At 37.9% G+C, this 23601-nt stretch overlaps 1 protein-coding gene across 1 annotated transcript in view; it reads left to right on the top strand.

Moving 5' to 3' along the window:
- The window catches only part of LOC126842127 (protein serrate), a gene marked incomplete at its 5' end in the record, with an annotated part of 46808 nt that extends 23799 nt beyond the window's left edge, over positions 1 to 23009 (top strand). The window contains 11 exons of the mRNA XM_050579019.1: positions 3668 to 3728; positions 7183 to 7316; positions 12768 to 13061; positions 15534 to 15653; positions 16693 to 16983; positions 17348 to 17496; positions 17570 to 17834; positions 20214 to 20429; positions 20506 to 20628; positions 21189 to 21853; positions 21948 to 23009. Coding sequence (XP_050434976.1) covers positions 3668 to 3728; positions 7183 to 7316; positions 12768 to 13061; positions 15534 to 15653; positions 16693 to 16983; positions 17348 to 17496; positions 17570 to 17834; positions 20214 to 20429; positions 20506 to 20628; positions 21189 to 21853; positions 21948 to 22907 — 3278 coding nt within the window. The remainder of the gene's footprint in view (positions 1 to 3667; positions 3729 to 7182; positions 7317 to 12767; positions 13062 to 15533; positions 15654 to 16692; positions 16984 to 17347; positions 17497 to 17569; positions 17835 to 20213; positions 20430 to 20505; positions 20629 to 21188; positions 21854 to 21947) is intronic.
- Between the last annotated feature and the right edge of the window lie 592 nt (positions 23010 to 23601).

Raw genomic sequence — 23601 nt, 5'->3', positions numbered from 1 at the left:
CGAAGGCTAAGATTTGGGGAATGGAGGAGAGGTTAGGAGAGGGAAACCGTCTAGTTTACCGTCTATTATAATTATTATCGGCGCACGACATATATTGGAAAAAATAACTATAATATATGGAAATTAAATTATTATAAAATCTTGCTGATAGTGTTGAAGGGGGCGGGGAGGGGGGAATCGAAATTCCCATGGAAAAGTAATTATAATAATATTTTCTACTCGTTTTGATACCGATTATATTTCATACCTATGCTGGTCTCCGTTTTTATATTCACACAACCGCGTGATCAAACCAGTTTTCTCGGTCAAAACGCATTGTCCGTATAGTATGTATATGTATATTATATTGACTGACTAGGTATATATACTTAACAGTGTGTAAAAAAAAAAAAAAAATATGCCAACACGGACGACAACACGTTTTGTGTGCACCAGGGCTACACCGTAGTATATAGCACTTGGGTGCTGCCGCGGCTACTTACTTGGGTTAAGCCTATAAGTGTAGAAATCGTGATTTATACACATATTATATGATACCGTTTGCTCGAGCGATCATTATAAAGGACTTCCTAAAAAAAAAAAAAAGTTTCCATCACGAAGCGGTACACCAATTATTTGGATTTGGATTTTGCCGCCATTCCAGGTTAGGTCGGGTCGGGTTAGGTAAGTTATAATATTATTGTATTCTCAGTGTTTGCTTTTTATTTCTGTCCACCTTTGTCGCCGCCATTAAATTGTGTCCCGCGGTAAGACCGTGTAAAAACTAAAAAATAACAATAACAATATCCGTTTCGAAAACAAGGGTAACCCCTTAAGTATATAATATTCTATAGACGTCGTAGCCATACCGTAAGACAGACGGGTGTGCTCGTCGTGTCCCGGTCGTCGTTACTTTATTTATTAGATTGACATTGATGTACTACCTTGACTACTACTGTTTGTGTGTGTGTGTGTGTGCCAATAATACTATCTCATTGTATAATGCCCATAATATTATAATATAGCCGGTAGCCACAATGCAGACTTAGGTATAATATAATAATGTGTACCTACCTATCGTTGCATACTATTATTATTATCATCCATCCACCTATAATAATAATAATAATAAATATAAGCACAGACCACTAGGCTCGTGCCTCGTCTCGAGTTTATCGTGCTCGGCATGTTTTTATTTTTTATGTAAAATAATAATACATATATATATATTATATAAATTGTCAATCAAAGTGTGTGTGTGTGTGTGTGTATGTGTGCCCTCAAGTCCCATTGAAGAAACTCAAACGAGAGCGTTTCTTCTTCAAATTATGTACATAGACCACATAAGATCCGAGTCTCTTTATTGAGAAGGATATTCGACGATTTTCCAATATATTTACTTGTACTCGGACTCGGTGCTCTACAATAATTATTGTGCACATTATACATTATATACAATTTATATACATATTTTTTTTTTATCCTGACCACTATAGCTATTAAAATATAATAACGTCACCGCCTCGACATATTTTATACGGTTAACGGCGATGCACTGCAGTACGTGCACTGTATAAATACAACGGTTACATGCGGTTAGTGTGCCTGTGCGGTGGAGACTTGGGAATTAAATTACACTTCACCATTATAGTAGTATACCTATTTATGTAAATACCTATACCAATATTATTATTAAACATTCCGACCGCGGCTGGTATGACGTTTATTTAGCATAAACGGTTGAAATTATTAACGTGATGATCGTGATGATAGCGAATGGGTTTTCGCTTTTTTTTTTTTTAAACGTATTTATATTTACATGTATAATTATTTGTAATTTTTTCCCAAAGAGTAGTTATTTTCTATATCGGTTAGGTACGCGGAAATAACCACTCGGCGGTGTACCTAACTAATTATTATTGTAGTAAAATTTCACTGCAAATATCATACACATACCATGCATATAATTATTATATTATCTAGGATTGGCCTTGAAAGCGCCACACATATTATTATTGTTACCATTATAATATACAGACCGTTCAATCGGTTCGTTGTACCGGGGCAACGTCTCGAATGATGGTTGCGTTTAAGAAGAAAGCTCTATCGCGTATCCGGTACAAATGGAAAACTTTAATTCATTCGAGATAGAGAAATGTTGATTCTTAGCTCACCGGAAAGAGCTTGTCGAGAAGATACAAAATATGAACTAAAACCATTATTAAAGTTTTTTACCGTTAAAAAAAAATTCATTAATTTTGGCTATTTTTCTTTCCACGAAGCTATTAAGTTTGAATCTAATTGACTTGTTTGTTTTTAGTTTTACAAACTGTGTGACAAAATGCTTAATAAAGTATTCTTATTTTTTGAAAAATGTCATCAGTTATTATTGGATAATCGTTAAACAATTTTTTTTTGTTGCTTTTCTACCGACTTAATAACGCTTGTCGTTTTTGAATCCCTTTTTTTTAAATATTATACCTAATCTTAGCTAAGTTTTTTCACCCTTGGCCAGTTGTGCCATCGACCGTTGTTAATCGACTACTTGTTATCAGTATTTCTTATCAGTTGACGTTATCATTGTACACGATATTTACAATAACAACGTAAACTGATAAGAAATACTGATAACAAGTAATCTATTAACGACGATCGGTAGTGATAACATTACAGATGTTTGATCAATTTTCTTCGGCCTCGCTGTACAACGGATGGATTATTTTTTTCATTTTTTGGCCACACTGACTGCTGAGACTTAATAGTCTCAGCTTGTTAATATTTTTTTTGATTTTTTCTGAGTGCACTATCTGTTTTTTTTTAATCTGTTATTATATAATACATATTATATTATATTGTCACTTCCGGGAATTCCAATCAAACGTTTTTGCTGGTAATTATCAGTAAGGTCTTGTTTTCAACATTGGTATAAAACGAAATATATGTGTATATTTTGCCGAATAAATACAAATTTAATTTAACTTATCAACGCGAGTGCCAATGTTTTATAGATATAATTTTTTATATTTTATTTAGTCAAGGTAATACTAATCAATATAGTATGATAATAGTGTATCCGACAGCTTTTATTGGTTTATATTAATTGTATATTATTGCGATTCGCTGAAAGTAATTATCTAATCTAAGTTATTCAACGAGTCTACATCATGTCGCATTTATAAACTGCACTAGGTAAGGCCGGTGACTTTTAAGTATACATATAATTTATTAGAGTTCTGTCATAGTCCGTATTGTGTTATTATTATTACTATTATAATTGAATTAATCTTTTGCTATTGTGAGTACCCGGCGCAGCGGCCATCTTGTGTAACACACGGTGTGACAATGTGATTTGGTTAATACGTTTGGTGGTCGTCACGGTCAAATTAAAAAAAAAAAACCCTTTACAATAGCATAGACTGTACCCGTGTGTAACAACAGTAGTGGGGTGATAGTAATTATTATAAGGATGAAATACAAAAAAAAAAAAATTCCTAAACGAATTAGCTCAATGTCTCAATGTATCAAATCTTAAAAAATACATATAAGATTATGTACTTTAGTGTGATATTGTAGTATAATAGGACTTGACCGATCGAAAACCCATGATGTACTAATTACAATACTAATTATTGCTATAATTAATATACTTATATTAAAACGAAATTTTTTTAAAATTTTTTTTTTCCAGCCGTTTGCAAGACAGGCTGCCATCCGGTTCACGGCAAGTGCGACTATCCCGGCGGTTGCGAGTGAGTATATTTAACTATATATATAATAGATTTATTGATATTTAGAGATAGGAATCACAGCAAAACAGCTTATGGATATGTCATTGGAATGGAAAAAAAAAATTGTTTTTCTATGTTACCTATTATAATTATTATTAATTAAAATAATGTCGCCATTACGATAGTGAACGACTGCAATTTGCTTAGCTCTCCTATAGTAGGTATACCTACTTATGTTGTGGAGGAATATTTATTACAAAAACGTTTTATCCACAATAATTTATTCCTGTTGAAACTAATTGATACCATACAAATGATACCATTTTTATTTTGCTTTAATATAAAATATATTTTAATTAGTAAATAAAATTATTGTAAACCTGTTGGATTTGTTGATACACACGGTTACGTGGCCGCAGAGTAATTTTCTAACAAGTTGTCTATTAAAATTTATCGTTCAACCTTTTTTTTTTCAATGAATTAAAATAATATATAGGTCCGGCGTGTGTTATTTTAATGGTTCCGTGCTAACAGATCGTAAATTATTATATTGCGGTAGCGTTAAAAAGTTTTAATATCATAATATACAAAATTGCAAGGCTGGCCAAGTTTAATGGTTTATGGTATTATATACGGCCGTCAGCTCCGCACAAGCGTAGAATGATATGAAATATATTTTCAAATTAATTTAACCAATAGAATGTACAACGTTATATTATTATTAATTGGTTCGTTTAGTTGCCAGTTGTAAAATATTAAATTGACACTTTCTGTAATGTAACAATATTTCTACAGGGAGATCTGAAAAGAACAAACTAAAAAAATAAAAACCCTGATAAGATATAGTAGAACGTCGTTTTTTTGTAACTATCTATATTATTTTTTAATGTAAAAAAAAAAAAAATAATCAAATTATAACCATATTATCAAGTTAAAAACACATCATAAATCATTAAAACATCATTATAAAAACAATACCATAATATTTTATTCGCATCGAAGCTGATAATTAGTTAAAATATGAATGCTTTACTGGACTTAATTCCGACATCGAAACCAGCATTTTCGATTTGATGTTTTACAGTTATAAATTAAAAAAAAAAATCGCTTCGAAAACGCTGTTCGCATACAAGAGCGATGATGTGTCAAAATTTGTACTTGGCCGACAACCAGTTTTTTGAAAAATACACTTATCGGATTATAAACGTTTAAACACACGCTCGAATGTACGACTTACCGATCTTATTACAGTCTTAACTACTTTCCTGCGCTTATAATACGCTTAAAGAATATCAATAATAATTTATAAAATACTAAATAGGTATAATATAGTATAACACAAGTGTTGAAGAATTATTTTCGTATGTCAAACGGTCGGGCTTTAATATATCATGGTAAAACATGTCGAATGCAATTTAGAAATTTTTGGTTTTTTTTTTATATACTTATGTATACTAATCCGTCCAATTTGGTAGCCGTTTGTCGGTAAGTGAAACAGCTAAATCGTTTTTGTGGTCGGTTAGGAAATATAATATACAATGTATATATACATGTATGTTATATATATAATGGTATATCTACAAGATAATATACTAACTATATAAACCAGTCAAGAATATATTAGATTTTTACCCAAAAACAGTTTACCTAATTTTGATTTATTGTGTTTGAACGTTGTTAACTTGTGCTTTTTAAATGGTAACTTTTTTTTTGAAATTGAGAATATTTTGCTGAAAATTTTCACTGGTCGATAACGGGTAGTTTTATGAATAATTACTTTTAAAACAGTTTAAGATTAAACTTTGGGACGGCAAAAAAGGATGTAGTGAAGTATTATTTGTAGGGCCAAATGGTGAAATAATTTTTCCAACAGTTCTCTCTTAGTGGGCTCTCTCGCATTAGATATACATTGATATCTCGCTCTGCGGCGCGTTGCCGTGCATCCTGTGGCATCCCAACCTAACCGGGTAATTTGTTTTGCTTATTTTTCGTTATAGTGAAAAATTAAAAATAATTTATAACAAAAAAACATCCACTCGACGGTTGATAAAAAATTCGGATCACGACCGCGAAACCCACACAGACCCGCGTGTATGCGGTGATATTATATATATATATATATATATTTTTTTTTATATTACATTATGTACCATCTGCATATTATATTATATTGCTCTGTGCTGCGGTGTGTACACTTGCTTGCCGGTGTGTTGGACTCGGGCCAGCCGCGAACCACGAGGAACTTTTCGGTTTTGTTTTCGGCCGTGGGAATAAGGAATCGCGTTCTTCTTATAATATGGTCTTGCCCCCGTCTTGTCGATTCGGCTGCTATCGCTCTCTCAAGGGGCCGGCCCGGGATACGCTGTCCGAATTTTAAACGAACCGACCGCCGGTGGAATTTCTTAGTCAGGTGCCTTATGCGCTGTGTGTGTGTGTGTGTGTACCTTACCTCTCGGCACTAAGAAGGTCCCAGGCCGGCTCTGGTCGTGTCCGCGTATACGATTCTCACGCATGTCCGCGCCGCCGGAGGAATACGAAATTTTCTGTGTGGGACACACACTTATAATAGTACACTATACCGATGAATCACACACAATTGTTGTATATTTTATATTATTGTTTTCGGTTAACCTAGCCGTCGTGGACGAGCTTGAAATTTAAATAAATCCGTGCGTATGGGACAGGCAAAACGTTTCCACCGCTTAAAAAGCTTACCAGCTAAAAGCTGGTACGATGCGGATCCGAGAAGCTATTGGTACGGTCTATTTACAACGGCGTTTTAAATTTTTGTCGCAGAACCGACTTCTTAGGCCGAAAATAAAAAAAAAAAAAAAATCACCCCTTCACCGTTTAAAATCTGGAAAAAAACCGTAAAAAAAATGTACATATTTTTCAACTTATCACAGACCGCAGATTCTATACATAAATCTGTACGATAAGCTCATGTGATAAGAGAATAAAATTGACGTACAGGCTTGTTAAGAAGTCACCACTTATTAGCAACACTTATAATTTGATTGCTTAAATTATTTTCTTATTTTTTTTTCTATTCTCTTTCAGTTATATGATAATTACTGTAGACCCGTGACCCAATCTGGTTCCCCCACTATGCCCTGACCTCACTGTATTGGTTTTTTTAAAAAAATATTAAGTAATTTTAATTGTGTTTTTATTAGCCAAGTTATATAAGTTGACCTAACCAAATCGATACAATTCTCTTTTGCTTTTTATACATTCAAAATATACAGTAAATTATAAATTATATTAATTCTACCTCTCATAGTGCCCTCCCCCGCTTGAAAAAATGTCTGAATTCAACACAAGCCGCCTTAGACGATGGTCTCGTTTAATAAGTAAACACCTATAGGTAAAAAAAATTGTCAAGTCTCCTGTGCACACACACGTTGGTCGTTTAGTCGATTACGTCCAACAAAGCTGGATTTTTTTTTTATTAAATTTTTTTTGTCTTGTACAGGTGCCGAAAGGGTTGGCAGGGAGAACTGTGCGACCAGTGTATGACCTATCCGGGATGCAAGCACGGTTACTGCAACGGCACGTCTTGGCAGTGCATCTGCGACATCAACTGGGGCGGTATATTATGCGATCAAGGTATGTGCTTTGTAACATTATTATTATTATTATTATTAAGAGTGTGCGAATAATATATTTGAACTCGAATAACGCGAATAATTTAAGATTACTTATGAATAATTCGCCAATAGAATAGTTACACTACATTTTGGTGGCCATTATTTTTTGCTCATAGTTGTTTTAGTATTTATCTATTCAAACGGATCTGAGCATCTTGTCGACTTAAGAAGGTATAATTTCAGTTTTAACTTATTGTTTCTATCTAAATACACGGTCTAGGTGTTGAACGAGACTCTTAGAGGTTTGTTTTATATTAATATAATTATTATTATTAATGTTTGATATATTTTTCTGTATTATCCTTAACGTATGCGCTTTAACGATATTACTCCAATGGAATCAGATTACAAAATGCAGGAAAAAAAAACAGATTCCAAAATGTCCCAAAACATACATATAATTGGAAACCCCCCCAAAAAATTGATTATTTTCATTATTCGTTTTGTCCGCTGTTTTAAATAACAAGTCTTTGGAATAAATACAAATTGAAGAATCTAATCAGACATGTCCGTTTTGATCAACAATTTGTTTTTTCCATGGAAACAAATAATACAAATCTCATTTTTTCCCGCCAATGGCAAACAAACGGGATGGATAATTTAATTTTGATCGGATAAAATAATTATTTACAACACAATATCGTTTTTATAGTGTTATTATATTTTAATGATATTATGAATATTTTTTTTTCTATCACAATATACAAACAATATATTATTTTACATATTTAGTGCCTTTTTTTCCACCGTCGTTTCAATATCGTTTAGCTGATATATTCGAAAAACTAAAATAGTTATTGAAATAAAAAAAAAAAAAATATCTATACCTATATAATATTATTTCCTCCGTATACAAAATAACAGCTATATTTTATCTGATAAATTCTCATATATATATATTTATAAAATGGATATTATTTATTATGACAGATCCGTTGACTTATGGTGCGGTACAATGTAGATAATGATGACGTTAACCGTGTCCGCAGACGATAATTTACTGTAATATTATGCCGAATTGGAGATTTATCATTTGTAACGTTTTCAATACGGTTGTAATTAATATGAGGTTGTAAAAGTGTAAACACCACAGTGGAAATTAGTGCTACAGTTTAGCAGTGTGCTCGTGCATAGTCGTCAAGCGGGGTCGACTAGGTAGATATATAATGCTAATTATAACCGACTAGTTGAGCGAAGGAACAATTATAGGACAGCTATAAGACTACTCTGACTAAATGTTGAAATAGTTTATATTGAACCGCCATTAATATTGAAAAAACCGCCTTGGGAAATAAACGTTTTAATAAAATTATTCATTCGATTTTTGCCAAATTGTATCTTACCAAAAAAAAAAAACTATTACCACAACACTATTTCACAGCTGTATTTTCCCAAAGTAATATAATAAACGTATTGCAGTTAATTAGCTTAGAAAAAGTAACTCGCCCGGGTCTCTCTGAATGCAATTAAATATCATATTATATACATATATATTACACATAAGTGTTAAAAATCTGTGTCCATTAGTACTTTGTGATCAATTAAGTGTTATTGCTGAGTAGAATCAAACGGCTCAGAAGTGGTCGGTGATAAAATTTAAAGTAATTGAAAATGTAATTAACTCTATTAACTTATACATTACCAGGTGTCCGTTTGAGGTTAGGTTAGGATTTTCAATATTTTTCTAACTACTAGTTTTCTTATTTTTTTTTTTTTTATGTATATTTTATTACATATTTTGATCATTTTCGAAACAGGCCAAGTTAACCGTGTACATAAAAATTAAATACAACCTTGTGAATAATAATAAATGTCATACTTGATCGTTTATAATACTTGTGATCTAACTATACACGACTTGTGTGTTTGTGTTTTGGCCATTGAAAAAATTAGCCTCGATTAAAAGGGTATTTTTGCATAAAAAAAAAAAAAAATGTAAAATATTATAATGTGATCCGAATGATTTCTAACCTAACCTATTGTTGTGTGTGATTGATCTTATTTTTTTTTTTTATCATTTACCATGTACTATTATTATGTGTACGACATGTAGTGGATAGGTACATATATACAATGTAGTAATTTTTCAAACGACCTCATATGACTAATCCATTGTCGACACCCTAATTTTATACGGATAAAAAAAAAAAAAATATTCAACCTCCTCTAACCAAACTAACCGAAGTGGCCGGTCTGTACAATTCTAGCCGTCGTTGTATATTTCAATGATATTTAATATTATTATTTGATTTTTTTCATTTGATTTCAATCGCGTTGCACGACACTTGAACGACCGCTATAGTGTAAGTCCGTATCGAATGATTCATTTGTTGTCAGTGTGTGTGTGTGTGTGTATCGTTTCGTCTGATACAGATCACATAATCATCCCCTACCGAAGGGCAACCCTTATAGGAAAAAAAAAAAAATTATCGTTCGATTGTTGTCGAATAAAAAACCTACCTATCCTTTTGAATTTTGTGAAGGGTAGCTGTAATATACACATTTATATATTATGTGTTTATTTCTATGAGCTCGACATGGACGTTACGCGTTATTATTTTTTAACACGAGGCTCAAAGAATTGTTACTAAAAAAAAAAAAAAAATGTTTTTTTAATTTTTCCATACACCGTCTCCGGTCCATTTATCGCAAAACCAAAGTCAATGTGTCTGTGTGTGTGTTGTACATAATAATAATGGATCGCAAGCACAGGGCCAACGTGTTGCATTTCACACTATCGATCATTCGGTGTTTTTTTTTTTTTTTTAGTAGGTTTTTGTGTCACAGGCCGCTTAAAGTAGTAATAAAAGGGCTGGCAAATAGGAGAGGGGAAGGGGTGTTTTTTTTATTTTAACCGGATTATGTTTCGTTTTTTTGTCAAGTTGTAAAATAAAATATATGTATTCAAATGCATTTTGTCATGTTTGTCCGTGTCTGAAATATCTGTTGTAAATTTTATCTATCAGTAACAGTAATTTTAAATCAAAAAAGCCAGACAAAATGAAATTCGAGTTCTTTGGTTACTTTACAATGTGCCATGCAGATTTTCATTTAAACATTTCAGTTTCTTGTAGCCGATACAATAAAATTAGGCAATTTTTTTACATAAAAAAAAGCAAAAAAAAGTCGGTTTCCTACACATAACCCGGTAAAGTCGCCAAAGAACTTGTGCATATAACACGCAGAAGTTAATTTATACATCTGAACGGTATGCGTAAAAAGTCTTGGACTTATACCGACCGGTCGAATGATGAAATTTATCAGCAGGTTACTTGGTCACTTTTTTTTTTTTCGATCTGATGTAGTTGTTGTAATACACGTCTTACAGGCTCCGGTCTGCGTTTAATGTGTTTACCGCGCGTTCTACATATTAATATTAATAATAACAATATTAATACCCAATATGTTAGAGCAATTAAAACGGCTAGTAAAAATAAAAAATCATTATATTATAGTGTACACGTATAACACACTATAACAACTCTCTCTCCCTCTCTCTCTCTTGACGACTTTACACACACACACGGGCATCTGATCGTGCGGTGCTACTAATTAGGAAATTGCCATAAGTATATTTTCTTGTTACATATTGGCTTGTAATAATAATAATAATAATAACGAACGGCAGTATATTATTCGTATTAAACACGGGCACGACCGGGTGTAGCGTTTTTTTTTTTTTTTTGCCCGCCCCTCAAATACAATTTATATATATATATAATGTAATATAATATAATAATCATATTCTGGGACGGTCTGATCACGATTGCCTGTCTCTCTCTTTCTACTCTTTCGCCGCCGTTGTCTTTGGTGAAAACGAGTTTTTTATAATAATAATAATAATAATAAATATAACACACAAAATATGTAACACACTGTACATCGGGTACATACACAGTGGATCCGCCGGAGACTACCTACCTACCTGGTCGGGGCGGCCTGTGCATTTTTTTTTTTTTTTTTTTTTTAATATTTATTTTTTTTTTTCTGTTATACAAACTACCGTCGTTTGTTAATAGTAATAATAACAACAACGACGACGACGATAATAACGCACACAGAAATGCATTTAATTTTCTCCAACCCTATCGGTTCGGTATCGCGTCGGCTCAGCACGATCTTCGTGTATATAATAATATTACGATGAACCTATCTATCTGTCTATATACAGATACTATATGCATTTGTGTGCACAGAAAATCAAATCACACAAACCGGGATCCCCATCCGGGCGTAGGTACACCCCGGCAGTAGAGTACCTGGTGTATGGTTATGAGATATATTCGGCGTTTCCCTATTACTTATCGCCCGGTCATTATACGGCCGGGTCGTGCCGGGCAACACCTCCCCGACAAAAGCGTATAATACGGTCGGTATGGTACCCAATGGTATATATATATATATATATATATATATAATATAGTAGGTATACACTCGAGAAGACCAGCTAACCAAGCCGCTAATTTCCACGGTTATTACCGCGATTGCCCGTGTTTTGATGTACGCGATAGACACACACACACACACTCATATAGTTACCATATATTATATTATTATTATTATTATTAGATGACTGTTATATTATTATAACGGCAGCGGTGGCAGTCGCGGATACGCAGATGGACGGAATAGATTATTATAACTTAATAGACATTTATATTAAAAAAAAACAAAATATGTCCGTTCTCACGAGCTGTGCTCTCGTATATTACCTTCTAGTAGATATATACTATCACAGATTGAAATATAAAACCAGATAGTGCACCGGACAAATGTAAACAAACTCCAATAACCTCAGGTCAGTGTGACCAAAAAAAAAAAAATACAATCCTTCTGTTAGGTAGGCACTACTGCGTCGAGTTTGAACCAATCAAAAATCGTTATTTGTGATAATCTATTGTTTTCCTATATATATATATATATATGTCTGTGTTATCGACAAATTTGCATGTGATAAGGTTCTGATTTCCACAAAGATGGCGGAAAACGGTAACTTCAATTATATATCTATTGGCGATCTAGTTTATTACATACTTCTATATCTGCGATAAACTCGGTTAACTGGAGTTAAGATTAAACTCTGTTGCATAGACCATGTTTTAAATTTTATCTGTTGTTAAAAGTATATGTATATAGTTTCAATGTTTTGCGTTAAAGCGGTGATAACGGAAATGCGCGTTATCAGTTTATCGTTGATTAGATCCTGTACGATAGTAATATCAACTCTCCTACTGCCGATACCGTTTATTCGATAACCAGTATACTGGTAATAACCCGGTTTAAACCAATCAAGACTGCGCCACAGTCTGGTTTTGTACAATCCGCGATATTGTGTTATAATCGTATCTGATTATTATTATTATTGTCACGTGTGTTAATTTTTTACCATTACATTTTTCCGTGTTCGCAGACCTGAACTACTGCGGTACTCACGAACCTTGCCTGAACGGTGGCACATGCAAGAGCACGGCGCCGGACAGGTACACGTGCACGTGTCCCGAGGGATTCAGCGGACCCAATTGCGACGTGGTGCTCAACCCTTGTGCCACAGAACCCTGCCTGAACGGCGGCAAGTGCACCACCGTCAGCCCCCCGGCAACCCTGAACCCTTCGGCCCCGGGAGGCAGCCCTTCGCTTCAACCCCTGCCCAAACAGTTCCACTGCGAGTGTCAGCCCGGCTGGACCGGCAGCACGTGCAACACCGGTAAGTCCAGAAATAGCTTCAATGATGGGCAACAGGTGTATTTATCATAATGTTATTTCACTGTTGAAAAAAAAAAACCGTTTCCGAAGAGGGTCTCGTGGCCTGTCACGTAGGACGAACAGTCCAACCGATGGTTACTAAATAGATACGTATGCGCGCCACAATACAACATATTACACTTGCACGTCAACAGCCGTCAATGTCGATAATCAGTCAAAACCGTTTACCGGGAACCACTTTGTACAGACACAATGACTAGCTTCGGAGTAACCGCACAGTCGTCTTAGGTCGCCTTAGCCCCGTTTAAATTGGCAATATTAATTATAAATTGTCTCGGCCGTAGCGGTTAACAACGACTTATGACTTGGCTTTTCGTTAAAACTATAATTCACAAAATATATACCTATGTATACAAGATTCATTCTCATCTTTCTTTGATTTTAACCGTCTTCAAGTGTAATAATAATTCACTATTCCGCTGTCTTTCCCGCATGCTATCCACACATTTTTATAAAAAAAAAAAAAAAAATAGACCGTCTTTTACTACTATACGGCGTCTTAAATGATTTACTAGCTTGTCCTAGATTAACCCCTCTGATCGTTCCAAATTCGTGCCCGTGCTTTGTCATGGAGTAAAATATATATATATATATTTTTTTTTTTTTCTGATCACGACACCGACTTTGTCTACACGCTTTCAGGAAATACCATAACAATAATAGTGTGCATAGTCGTTAGCGGGCGGATGTGTAGGTTTCACGTTGTGATAAGTACTTACTTAGCTGCGTGCAGAAAAAAATCAATAATTACACGACCATTGTTTAGCTTGGTTTTCTGTCAAATTTGTTTTTGTCATTTTAGTTAATGCTAAAGACATTGACGGTAAAATCATAATATATTATAAAGATTTCCATCATCATCAAAGCAGAGTATAAAATTATGCAAAGTTATAGCGTGTGGCCGTACTGGACTAGTGATGTGCTACTAGGAACACTGCCCTACCTCTTGGGAATATCCTTAAAAAAAAAAAAAAAAAAAAAGTTAATTTATATAAGTAAGAGGAGTGTACGGATATATTTTAATAAAATATTATAATAATGTAGTTTATTTTATTTTGGTTTTTGTTCATTTTATTTGTACATATACTTGTAAGGTATTAATTTTTTATTTTGAAAGATTCGTGACAAGTTGTAACTATGTTTTTTTATTTACTGTCTAACAGATAGACAGTGTAAATATGTATAAAAATAAAAGTAATTATTCAAAATCCAATCTTTATACCGAAGACTGACATTGGGTGTACAAGTTGAATTCGGTTTTTATCCAATATATATTTTTGGAATTACCAAAAACACTTCCTATACAATTTTTGCGCATTTAATATTTGTATATTCGAATAATTTATAAGTTTAATTAACTGTTCAAACACTGTCTTGGGAATATTCCGGGAATTTGCACACTGTACCGGCGGACATACCTATAACTATACTATACTGGACTGTGGTTTTTTTTTTCTTCTTATAATTATTAATACTCCAACCTCGTGATTGCGGATTAGATAACGCCGACCTGTCTCTGTTTGGCCGTTGGCCGTTGCCTCTGATCGATTATCATTTATCATATTATAAGTGGCGGTCGTTATTATTATTATTATTATTTATTTATGTTTTCTACTACAAGAGAGCCGTACTATAACGGTATTGCGCAAGTCCGGTGAATCGGCCGGAGACTTTAACGACCGCACACACCATCGTCGTCGTGCCAGTCGTTCAAGTGGGTACTTGTTTTTTTTTTTCATTTTCGTTTTTTGATGGCTCGCGCCATGACTTAACGATTATAAAATAATAATAAAACACAATCGTGGTTATTATTATTCAAATTTAATTTAATTCCGATTTTTGAATTATTTCATACGCATAAAGAGAAAGGACGACAAATAATAATAATAAAAAAAAAAAATGTATATAATTATATTTTTATGTGACACGCCATCAACGGTAGTGTATATGATGATGGCGGTCGTGTGTGTGCGCGTCTGTCTGGTTGATGATGTGTGTGTGTGTGTGTGTGTGTATTGTTATGGTAAACAACCGTCGTTGGGATTATTTTATCAAGTCATCGTACCTATACTTACCAAGTTGTGTGTGTGCGCGCGGCCTCTTCACATATACTTATACAAGAAGAACAAGCCTACGCACTGTACCACACGACGACGACGACGGGCGATGACAACTCACTGGCGGGTGTTTAACAACAACAATAATAATAATAATAATAATATAATATATATATAAAAAAAGAGTATTTTAATTGCGACCACAATGCGACGCATTCTCGCCGGAGACGAGGCTCTGCGGCCGTCTCAGCTCGCCGTCTTGGCGTTCCCCTCGTCCCACTTGTTTCAATGAATAAATACTATTGCTGTGATATACTAATCGACGATCTGTTTGTTGTTTTGCCCCTTCTGTACAGAAATCGACGAGTGCGCATTGATGAAACCCAGATGCCTGAACGGCGGCACGTGCGTGGACAAACTCAACGATTGGGCTTGCTTGTGCCCGGACCGCTGGCGAGGACTTCAGTGCGAAATCGGTAAGAAAACCCGCTGTTCTAATTGCATTTCAATCTAGTCGTTGCCACCAAAGTCTGTCGATATTTGACTAGTAGGCGCAAATCGCACGCACCTGGTCCTAGAACATAATATATTACATACTGTTTGAGACATTAACATTCTGGAACAGCCGTAGGCGCTGTCGTTCATGACAAATTACACAAAGAGAATATGTAGGCGCTCTGTACGTTTACAACAATAATTCCACAGCCATGGAGAGACCACATATATCTTAGGCCTGTTAACGTGGAAGGGACTAGGACGGCTGTGGCCGTTATCTTTACCGAGTGTTGGTGATCAAATCGCCGAGTTGTGTTCTCCCCCCTATAATATATTAACCGTGATTATGAAAGCGTTCCACAACCGTTTGTAAAGTAATATATTTTTGGTCGAACAGTAAATTTAGGCGTTTTATTGTGCGTTTGGGAATGCGATTAAGAAGTTATTTTTCGCAGGCATCGCCGAGTCAGGCTCTCCGGTCGTGTCAGCTATTGTTCTACACTACTATATTGTGTGTACAAACTTTGTTGTCTGTCTGCGTGTATATGTGTGTGTGTGTGTGTGTACTACTCCAATAACAACCGTGTATATACATATATATGTAGTGATGGTCGTAAGTATCTCGGTTGTGCGGGGCTCATCTCGTCGGCTTGCAATCTTTTTTTAGTGGAACCGCTCGTTTGCCCCCCCTCTGTGTGGGAGACCACCGATCACGGACACGGTATAACCCGGCGCAAACGAGAATATTACGTGCCGAGACGGATAATAATTATTATTGTTCTCTGGCGTACACAATCCACATGTACATACACAATGTGTACAGGTATACGCACACTGGATAATATGATAAACTGCCAGACCGAGGGCCGTTAAACGTTTATAATTTTTCTATATCGGAAACGACTGTGTGTGTGTCTCTCTCTCTCTCTCTCTCTCTCTCAACACACACGCGCTTGTATCTTGTGTGCAGAGGAAGTCTCCTTTGATGTGTAATATTATATCTTGGCTTGTGTGCGGCAGACGTGGACGAATGCGAAAGCCAGCAGAGGACCAACAGCAACATCAACAATCAGGCGACGTGCGGACCCAACGCTATCCAGTGCAAGACCGACCACAATAACGGCACACGGTGCGTTTGCCGCAAAGGCTGGGCCACAAACGCCGTCAACAACAACGGCAACGTGGCCTTTGGCCCTTTGGGTTGTCCGGTCAACGTCGACGATTGTGCGGCACCGGCTCTTTGCATGAACGGAGGCACTTGCGTGGACTTGGTGGCATCGTACGTTTGCACTTGTCCGGTCGGCTACACGGGTAAGACCAACGTCGCTTTTGAATATTAACCTTTGCGCGAATCGACAAAGGTCGGCGGAGGAGGGGCAGTGGGAAGAACTCTTAAACTTGTACAAACTTCCTTCCTTCGATCATAGTATGTCATCCAGAATTTAACTCTCTTTGTTTAGTTGTTAATCCTTGTATTAGTTGAGGCTCTCTGTGCTTCTCAATTGTAACCCAATTCTTTCAGGTCCTTGTATTTTTGTTTAGGTCCTCATCGTATCTTTTAATCATGTCTTTACTAAGCTTTCGTGTCTTAGCATGTGGCCTATCATCTTATCTCTTCTGGATTGAATAATTTTCCATCATAACTCTAGTGTGTTGTTAAATTATTGTGTCACAGGTCAACGGTGTCAGACTCAGATAGATCCTTGCGACAGCCTCGCGTCTGCTAACCCTTGCAAGAACGGCGGCGAGTGCGTGCGCAGTCCCGGATCTTCCAGACCTTACTCCTGTATATGTCCGCTGGGTTACTCCGGCGACGAGTGCGAGGTATGTCGTGCACGAGCCCAGCCGTTGATCGATTCTCATCCCTCTCTACCATGCTATGCTCTGTGTTTTTCAGATCAACAGGGACCACTGTGCGCCCAACCCTTGCCGGAACGGCGGACAATGTCTGAACACGCCCGACGACTATTACTGTCATTGCACCGTGGCGGCCGACGGTTCGGCGTGGCACGGCAAAAACTGTACGGCATCCCGGAAGAAGACCGGAAGTCCGGCGACCAGCACCACTAGCAGCAGTAGCAGCAGCAGCAGCAGCAGCAGCAGCTCCACCACGACCGTCCGTTTGCCGGCCGTGATCGTTCATCAACAGGACACGTTCAGAGGTGAGTCACGGGTGTATAATATTTTTTGAGGAATCCGCCGTCGATCAATCAATCGGCCGTGATCTTTGGCTCGCGGAGACGTCGGGGAAGGAAGGGAATGAGGGGTTCTTAATCCGGATTAACCGACCGACGTTAACGTGGAAACGAATGATAGGGCATAAAACGTACGCGGTTCTTAAGACACTAAAGCAGCTGCAACACGCGGTGCAATGCGCGCTAATACCGCAGTCGCATAATCCTCTGGTCACCCGTGTCCGGGCGAACCGATCCGAGGACCTTACGATAAGTGTTTGGATGCAATCTAGTCTTGACTCTGATCCAAAACAGATGCACGATAATAATATTGTTCACTAAATCTCAGCAGAGACCTCTGGTTTCGTGGACCAACGACTCGTTGGAAAAACCTGCCAGCATAAGGGCGCGTAGAGTCTATGAATCCAGCGAATTGATTCCTCAAATCGGGGATGGGGCAGTTTACTTGCGAAAAATGCGTGCCACGTTTCTTACCTGAAACACAGTGTGACTAAATGAGACGGGTTAAACAAATTGTTCCCATTCACAGATTTGTGAGATTGCTGCTTTCTGCATAACGCCGCCATTCAATTGCCAGAACCCGACCAATCCACATGTAACCTGACCTGACCTGACCTGATCTGATCAGATCTGATCCAAATCTACCTTAAAAAAAAACCTTACACTAAGCTATTTTTTTGGGAATTTCAGCAAATCGGTCAACGCAAAAGCGTATTCCGTTTGTTAACGCTGGCTGGGATTGTCTCTACCGATTTGGGTGGGGGGGGGGCAGGCCGGGTTTAGCGTTTCTCTGTTGTCCGAGGCTAGTCGAATCATTCCACACCGACTACACGTTGTGTACCGGATGCATTCCTCGTTGGTACAAGCCCCCTTCACTCGGATCTGGATTAGGAGAGACCCGCCGCCGCTGACAGACGCGTGATTCGATACAATATTATTATTATTATTGGAAAACACGGTCGGCGCTCTAAAACAAAAATAGTTTTCCTTTTTTTTTTTTTTTTTTACATGTACCCATATCGATTTTTTACGTTATTTATGGGCAAACCGAAAAATAAATACGCGTCACGCTGAGATTCCGGGCAACAGGAATCCTCTGTGAGCCGACGTCATCGCCAGCCCGGCCCGTGATGTATATTTGAATATAAATTTGAAACCTACTAATAACCAATCTCTCACGGCTTACATTGCCGTGGCTCGTGAAGAAACCGTTCACGATTTCTTCTCGGTATACACATAGTGGTGGTGCTTATACACAACCGCGCATAATATGCATATACAGCGGGGGTCTAATGGGAAATGTTGGAAGAGAAGTATTAAAAAAGAAAAAAAACAACAATCGCCGGCCACGTTGTGTTCTTGGTCTTTCGGCTCCACACAGACTAAAGGAAGAAACACATAGTCTTTTCGGCTTGGGCTTCCCGCTGACTCTGTGGTCAAATCATCGACGGCGGTGGCGGTGGTGTCGGACGGCTATTATTATTATTATTACACACACACATAATATAATAACAATTATTATTTTCATTATTATAACAACATATTCTTTTTTTTTTTTATGGATATTATTCCGGAATTATAACGATTTGATCAAACAACAAACAACAGTTTCCAACCAAAAAAAAAAAAAAAATCATACTATAATTCGGTCGTGGAGCCGTTTTTTTTTTTTCTGTACAGTTTATGTCTATGAAAAGCGCCTTTTTTTCCCTATGTTTTATCGCAATCCGGATGGTGTGGGATATCCTATGTGTATGATAGTAATACAAAATATATTGGTATAAACGATAACAGGGTATCTGGCACGGGGTCTCGCATTAATAACGTTATACCCGTTCGATAAATGTCGACAATAATAATTATTGTTGATTAAAACTTGGAAATGTTCAATCGAATCTGTTTGTAATAGTATACACACAAAATATACTAAAATATTACCAAAAAATAAATGGAAAGGATACAAATTCGCTTAAATTAGGTAAACTTGAAATTAGAATAAACTCTACATAATCAAATAGTAAGAAGTAAATTGTAGCTTAATTCACAATATGTAGAAGGCGTTGAACGTAATATGTTATAAATAATTAAACTTCACCGAAAAATAACAATACAATTTTCGGTTAGGTAACTCAACATATGGATCGCCTGTATTATATTGATGGCCGCCATTTTGTGAACAGTTAATGTTTTGTCCGTGACAGTGTATCGTGGAAGAGTAAATAGGCATTTTTACTTTCCATGAAATCTGTACACACAAAATGGCTGCCAACGGGGTTTTGACGATAATAACGGGGGGTTGTTTTTTTTCTTCAAAATCGTTCTCACATGTTCTGATATATTTTGCAGACACCGAAGACCGCGAATATTATTACTACAACAACAGTCCGCAGACTTGTGCCGACTCCAGGGTGTGCTTGAACGGGGGCACTTGCGTTTTGGGCGGTCCAGGAGGAGCTGCGGCCGGAATTGGAGTCGGTGGTCGGCGCAAAGTGCCTTCGTACCGGTGCAAATGCCCCGAAGGATACCGCGGCCGACACTGCGAATTCCGGCAAGAAGACTTAGGTAACAGACCGAGTGATAAAAATGAAAATATGTGTAAAAAAATTGACATTTTCCCCGTTTTGTTTTGCCCACACAGATTTTCCCAATCAACACGGTGGCGGTGGCGGTGGTGGTGGTAAGAGGCCAAAAGTAGAGTACGACTACGAAGAGATGGTCGACGACGACGACGACGACGACATAGCAGACAGCAATAGCAACGGTGAGCATTGTTAATAAAGTCGCATAACGAGCACTTTCACCCAGAAGGAACAGGGAGAGAACTTGCCCGAAGGCGCAACACCCTTTTTTGGAAATAATTGAACGGCGGCAAAAGAATAAAGACCGAGAGAGAGAGCCGAGTGTGTGTGTGTAGGCTGTGTTTCTTGGGTCCAATTTAATGTTGTGGAACCTTTTTCAAATAAGTTCCAGAAATAGAAAATAGAAGAAATACGAAAACTTCAAACTATGTGAACGTGGTGTTAAGTGTAATCGTTGACACACGTTTGATTGTGACATTGAAGTTTGTTCTAATCTCTTGTTAATTTGGACATTTTTTTATAAAAATAACTGACTAAACCTAACTTGAAATCCAATTCCATCTAATCTAATCAAATTGTACTAACCCAAACCACCAACCCAACAAGGCATTGAATAATGTTACAGCTGTAAATTTCATTTTATACAACTTTAAACTTAAAAAAACACAATTGTTAAGACTTGAAAATATTTTACATACAAAAACAAAAGTCTAATGTTTTTTTCTTTATTTCGGTTCAACAGACGACGCTCAACGAGCCACCACGTGCACAGCGTCCATGTTGAACAAACACTGGCCGGCGGCCGGCGCGGACCAGAGATGCAACGAGTGCCGGTGTACGACGACGGCCAGCGATGAAAATTTGGACGACGACGACGGCGACGTGGACGACACGCCGAGGGTGCGGTGCACGAACTTGTGGTGCGGTCCCAGGGATTGCATGAACTACCCTTGCGCCGCCAACCAGGTGTGTGTGCCTTTGGAGGACACCGTGGCGGACGTTTCATCGTGGAGACGTTGTCTGCGAGCGCCTTGCGCCGATGAACCGAACCGACACCATCACAAACGATTCGGCCGCTGCGTGTCCAACGGCGACGAGAGCGTCCAATCGGTGTGGCCGTCAGCCGCCCGTCACTGTTGGCCGTCCAACGGCGGCGGCGGCGTCGACCGACAGGACAACGGTTGTGGCACGCTGTCCGTGACGTTGGACGCGAAACGTCTGCGTCGCGGCACCACCACCGGTCAAGTGTGCCACAACATGCGCCGTCTTATATCGCTGTCTTGGGCGGCCGACAACAGCTACGCGGACGGCCAACACTCGGCCGCGACGTTGTACGTCATGTGCGAGCCGCTGGCCAAGACGGCCGACGAACTGAACAGCGACCGCGTTACCATACGAGTGGCGGCCGTAAGTATTGCAGATTTCCTATTCTTAAATTTATTGTATTCATCGACTTGTCGCCTGACGCTAGTGGTTTGTTTTTTTTTTTTCATTCGAACAGGCCGTCGCACAAACGCAGGAAGCCGTCAAGAGCGGTCTGGTGCAACGCGCCCTGGCCGTCCTGTACAAACAGCTGCAGAACGGCACGGCCGTGAAAAACAACCGAGAACAGGTGTCGTCGGCGTCGCTGGCCGCGGCCGTCGTCAGGGTACAACCGCCGACCAACCGGCCGCCGGCGTCCACTCAGTTCTCCGGCCAGGCCAACGGTGACTACCAGTACTACTATTGGACCGGCGTGGCCTGCGGTTCGCTGACCATCATAGCCGCGTGCCTGTTGCTCCGGTTCGGTTACCAGCAATGGAAGAAAAGAAACGGCGGCGCGGATTGCGCGGCGTCCACTTCGGCCGGCGGCAAGAGCAACGCCGCCATGTCCAACACGACGAGCAACAGCAACAACAATCTCATGTTGCTCGTCCAACGGCAAAACGAAGAAAACCTCCGCCGGTACTCGGCCGTGGCCGCCAGCACAAACAAGCTCAACGGTGGCGGCGGCGGCCTCAACCCCGCGGCCGGCGCGCTGTCCACGTCGTCGTTGAACTGTTCCCGGATCAGTATCGTCCACCCGCTGTGCCAGCAACCGGACACCGTGGCCAGCGGCGGCGGCGGCGGTCTGGAAAAATCGTCTTCGGCGGACGACAAGACGGGCGGCGTGGACAGCAACGCGATCGCCGCCGCGGCCGCCGTCGTGAAACCCGCCGCGGCAATAGTGGCCGTCGCGGCCGGTAGTCCGCAACACCATCAATTGCACAGCGCCATACCGCTGTGCAAAAAAACGCAAAACATTGAACAACAACAACAACACTACAACCACCATCAATATCACCAACAACAACAACACCACGTGCTGGTCCACCCACAACAAACGGCCGTCGTACAGCGCACCAACAACGTGGCCGGCGTCAGACCCATGGCCAATGGCCACGGCCTGAAAGACGACCAAACGTTGACGGCTTTGATTTAAACTATAAAAACGCTAAAAAATGATATTATTATTATTTATATTTCATTCACAAGCGATAAATTCTACTATAATAATGATATATCGTTATTGATTAATTATAATACTGATATATATTATTATTAATTAGTTATAATATATATATTATATTATAAAATTATAACTAATTAATTATACTATTGATATATATATTGTTATTAATTAGTTATAACGTAATATATATTATAACTAATTTACTATAATATTGATATATATTATAATTAATTAATTATAGTTATGATATATACTATTATTGGTTGATAATAATAATATATTATAAATATTGAATACACATACCTATACATATATTATAATATAATATAATAAGATAAGCGTGCAATTATTATGATATATATATACATTTTTTTTCTAGTTAAACGACGATTATTTATGTTTTATTTTTGCGAAAATTACGCCGATATAGCTTAATTTTAATTTTAATTTTTTTTAAACTTAATTTAATAAACTCACTATTGTAACAACAGAGATAATACCCTCCCTCCCTCCCTCTGGCCCAACCCCACCCCATCCCATCCCCCGTGATAAATAACCTTAAGTATAAAATATATATACATATGTATTTTCTTTTCTCGTACATCTTTTTACGGATAACGAATAGTCCTAAGCAAAACGATATAAGCATACACTAAGCCATGAC

The sequence above is a fragment of the Adelges cooleyi genome, unplaced genomic scaffold (assembly GCF_023614345.1).
Source record: "Adelges cooleyi isolate 19-005CV unplaced genomic scaffold, UGA_ACOO_1.1 ACOO_flye_CR_arks_rails_tigmint_CR_PRNA_446, whole genome shotgun sequence".
Taxonomy (NCBI): domain Eukaryota; kingdom Metazoa; phylum Arthropoda; class Insecta; order Hemiptera; family Adelgidae; genus Adelges; species Adelges cooleyi.
The sequence above is the reverse complement of the archived record's forward strand: the minus strand, read 5'-3'. Positions and strand labels throughout refer to the sequence as shown.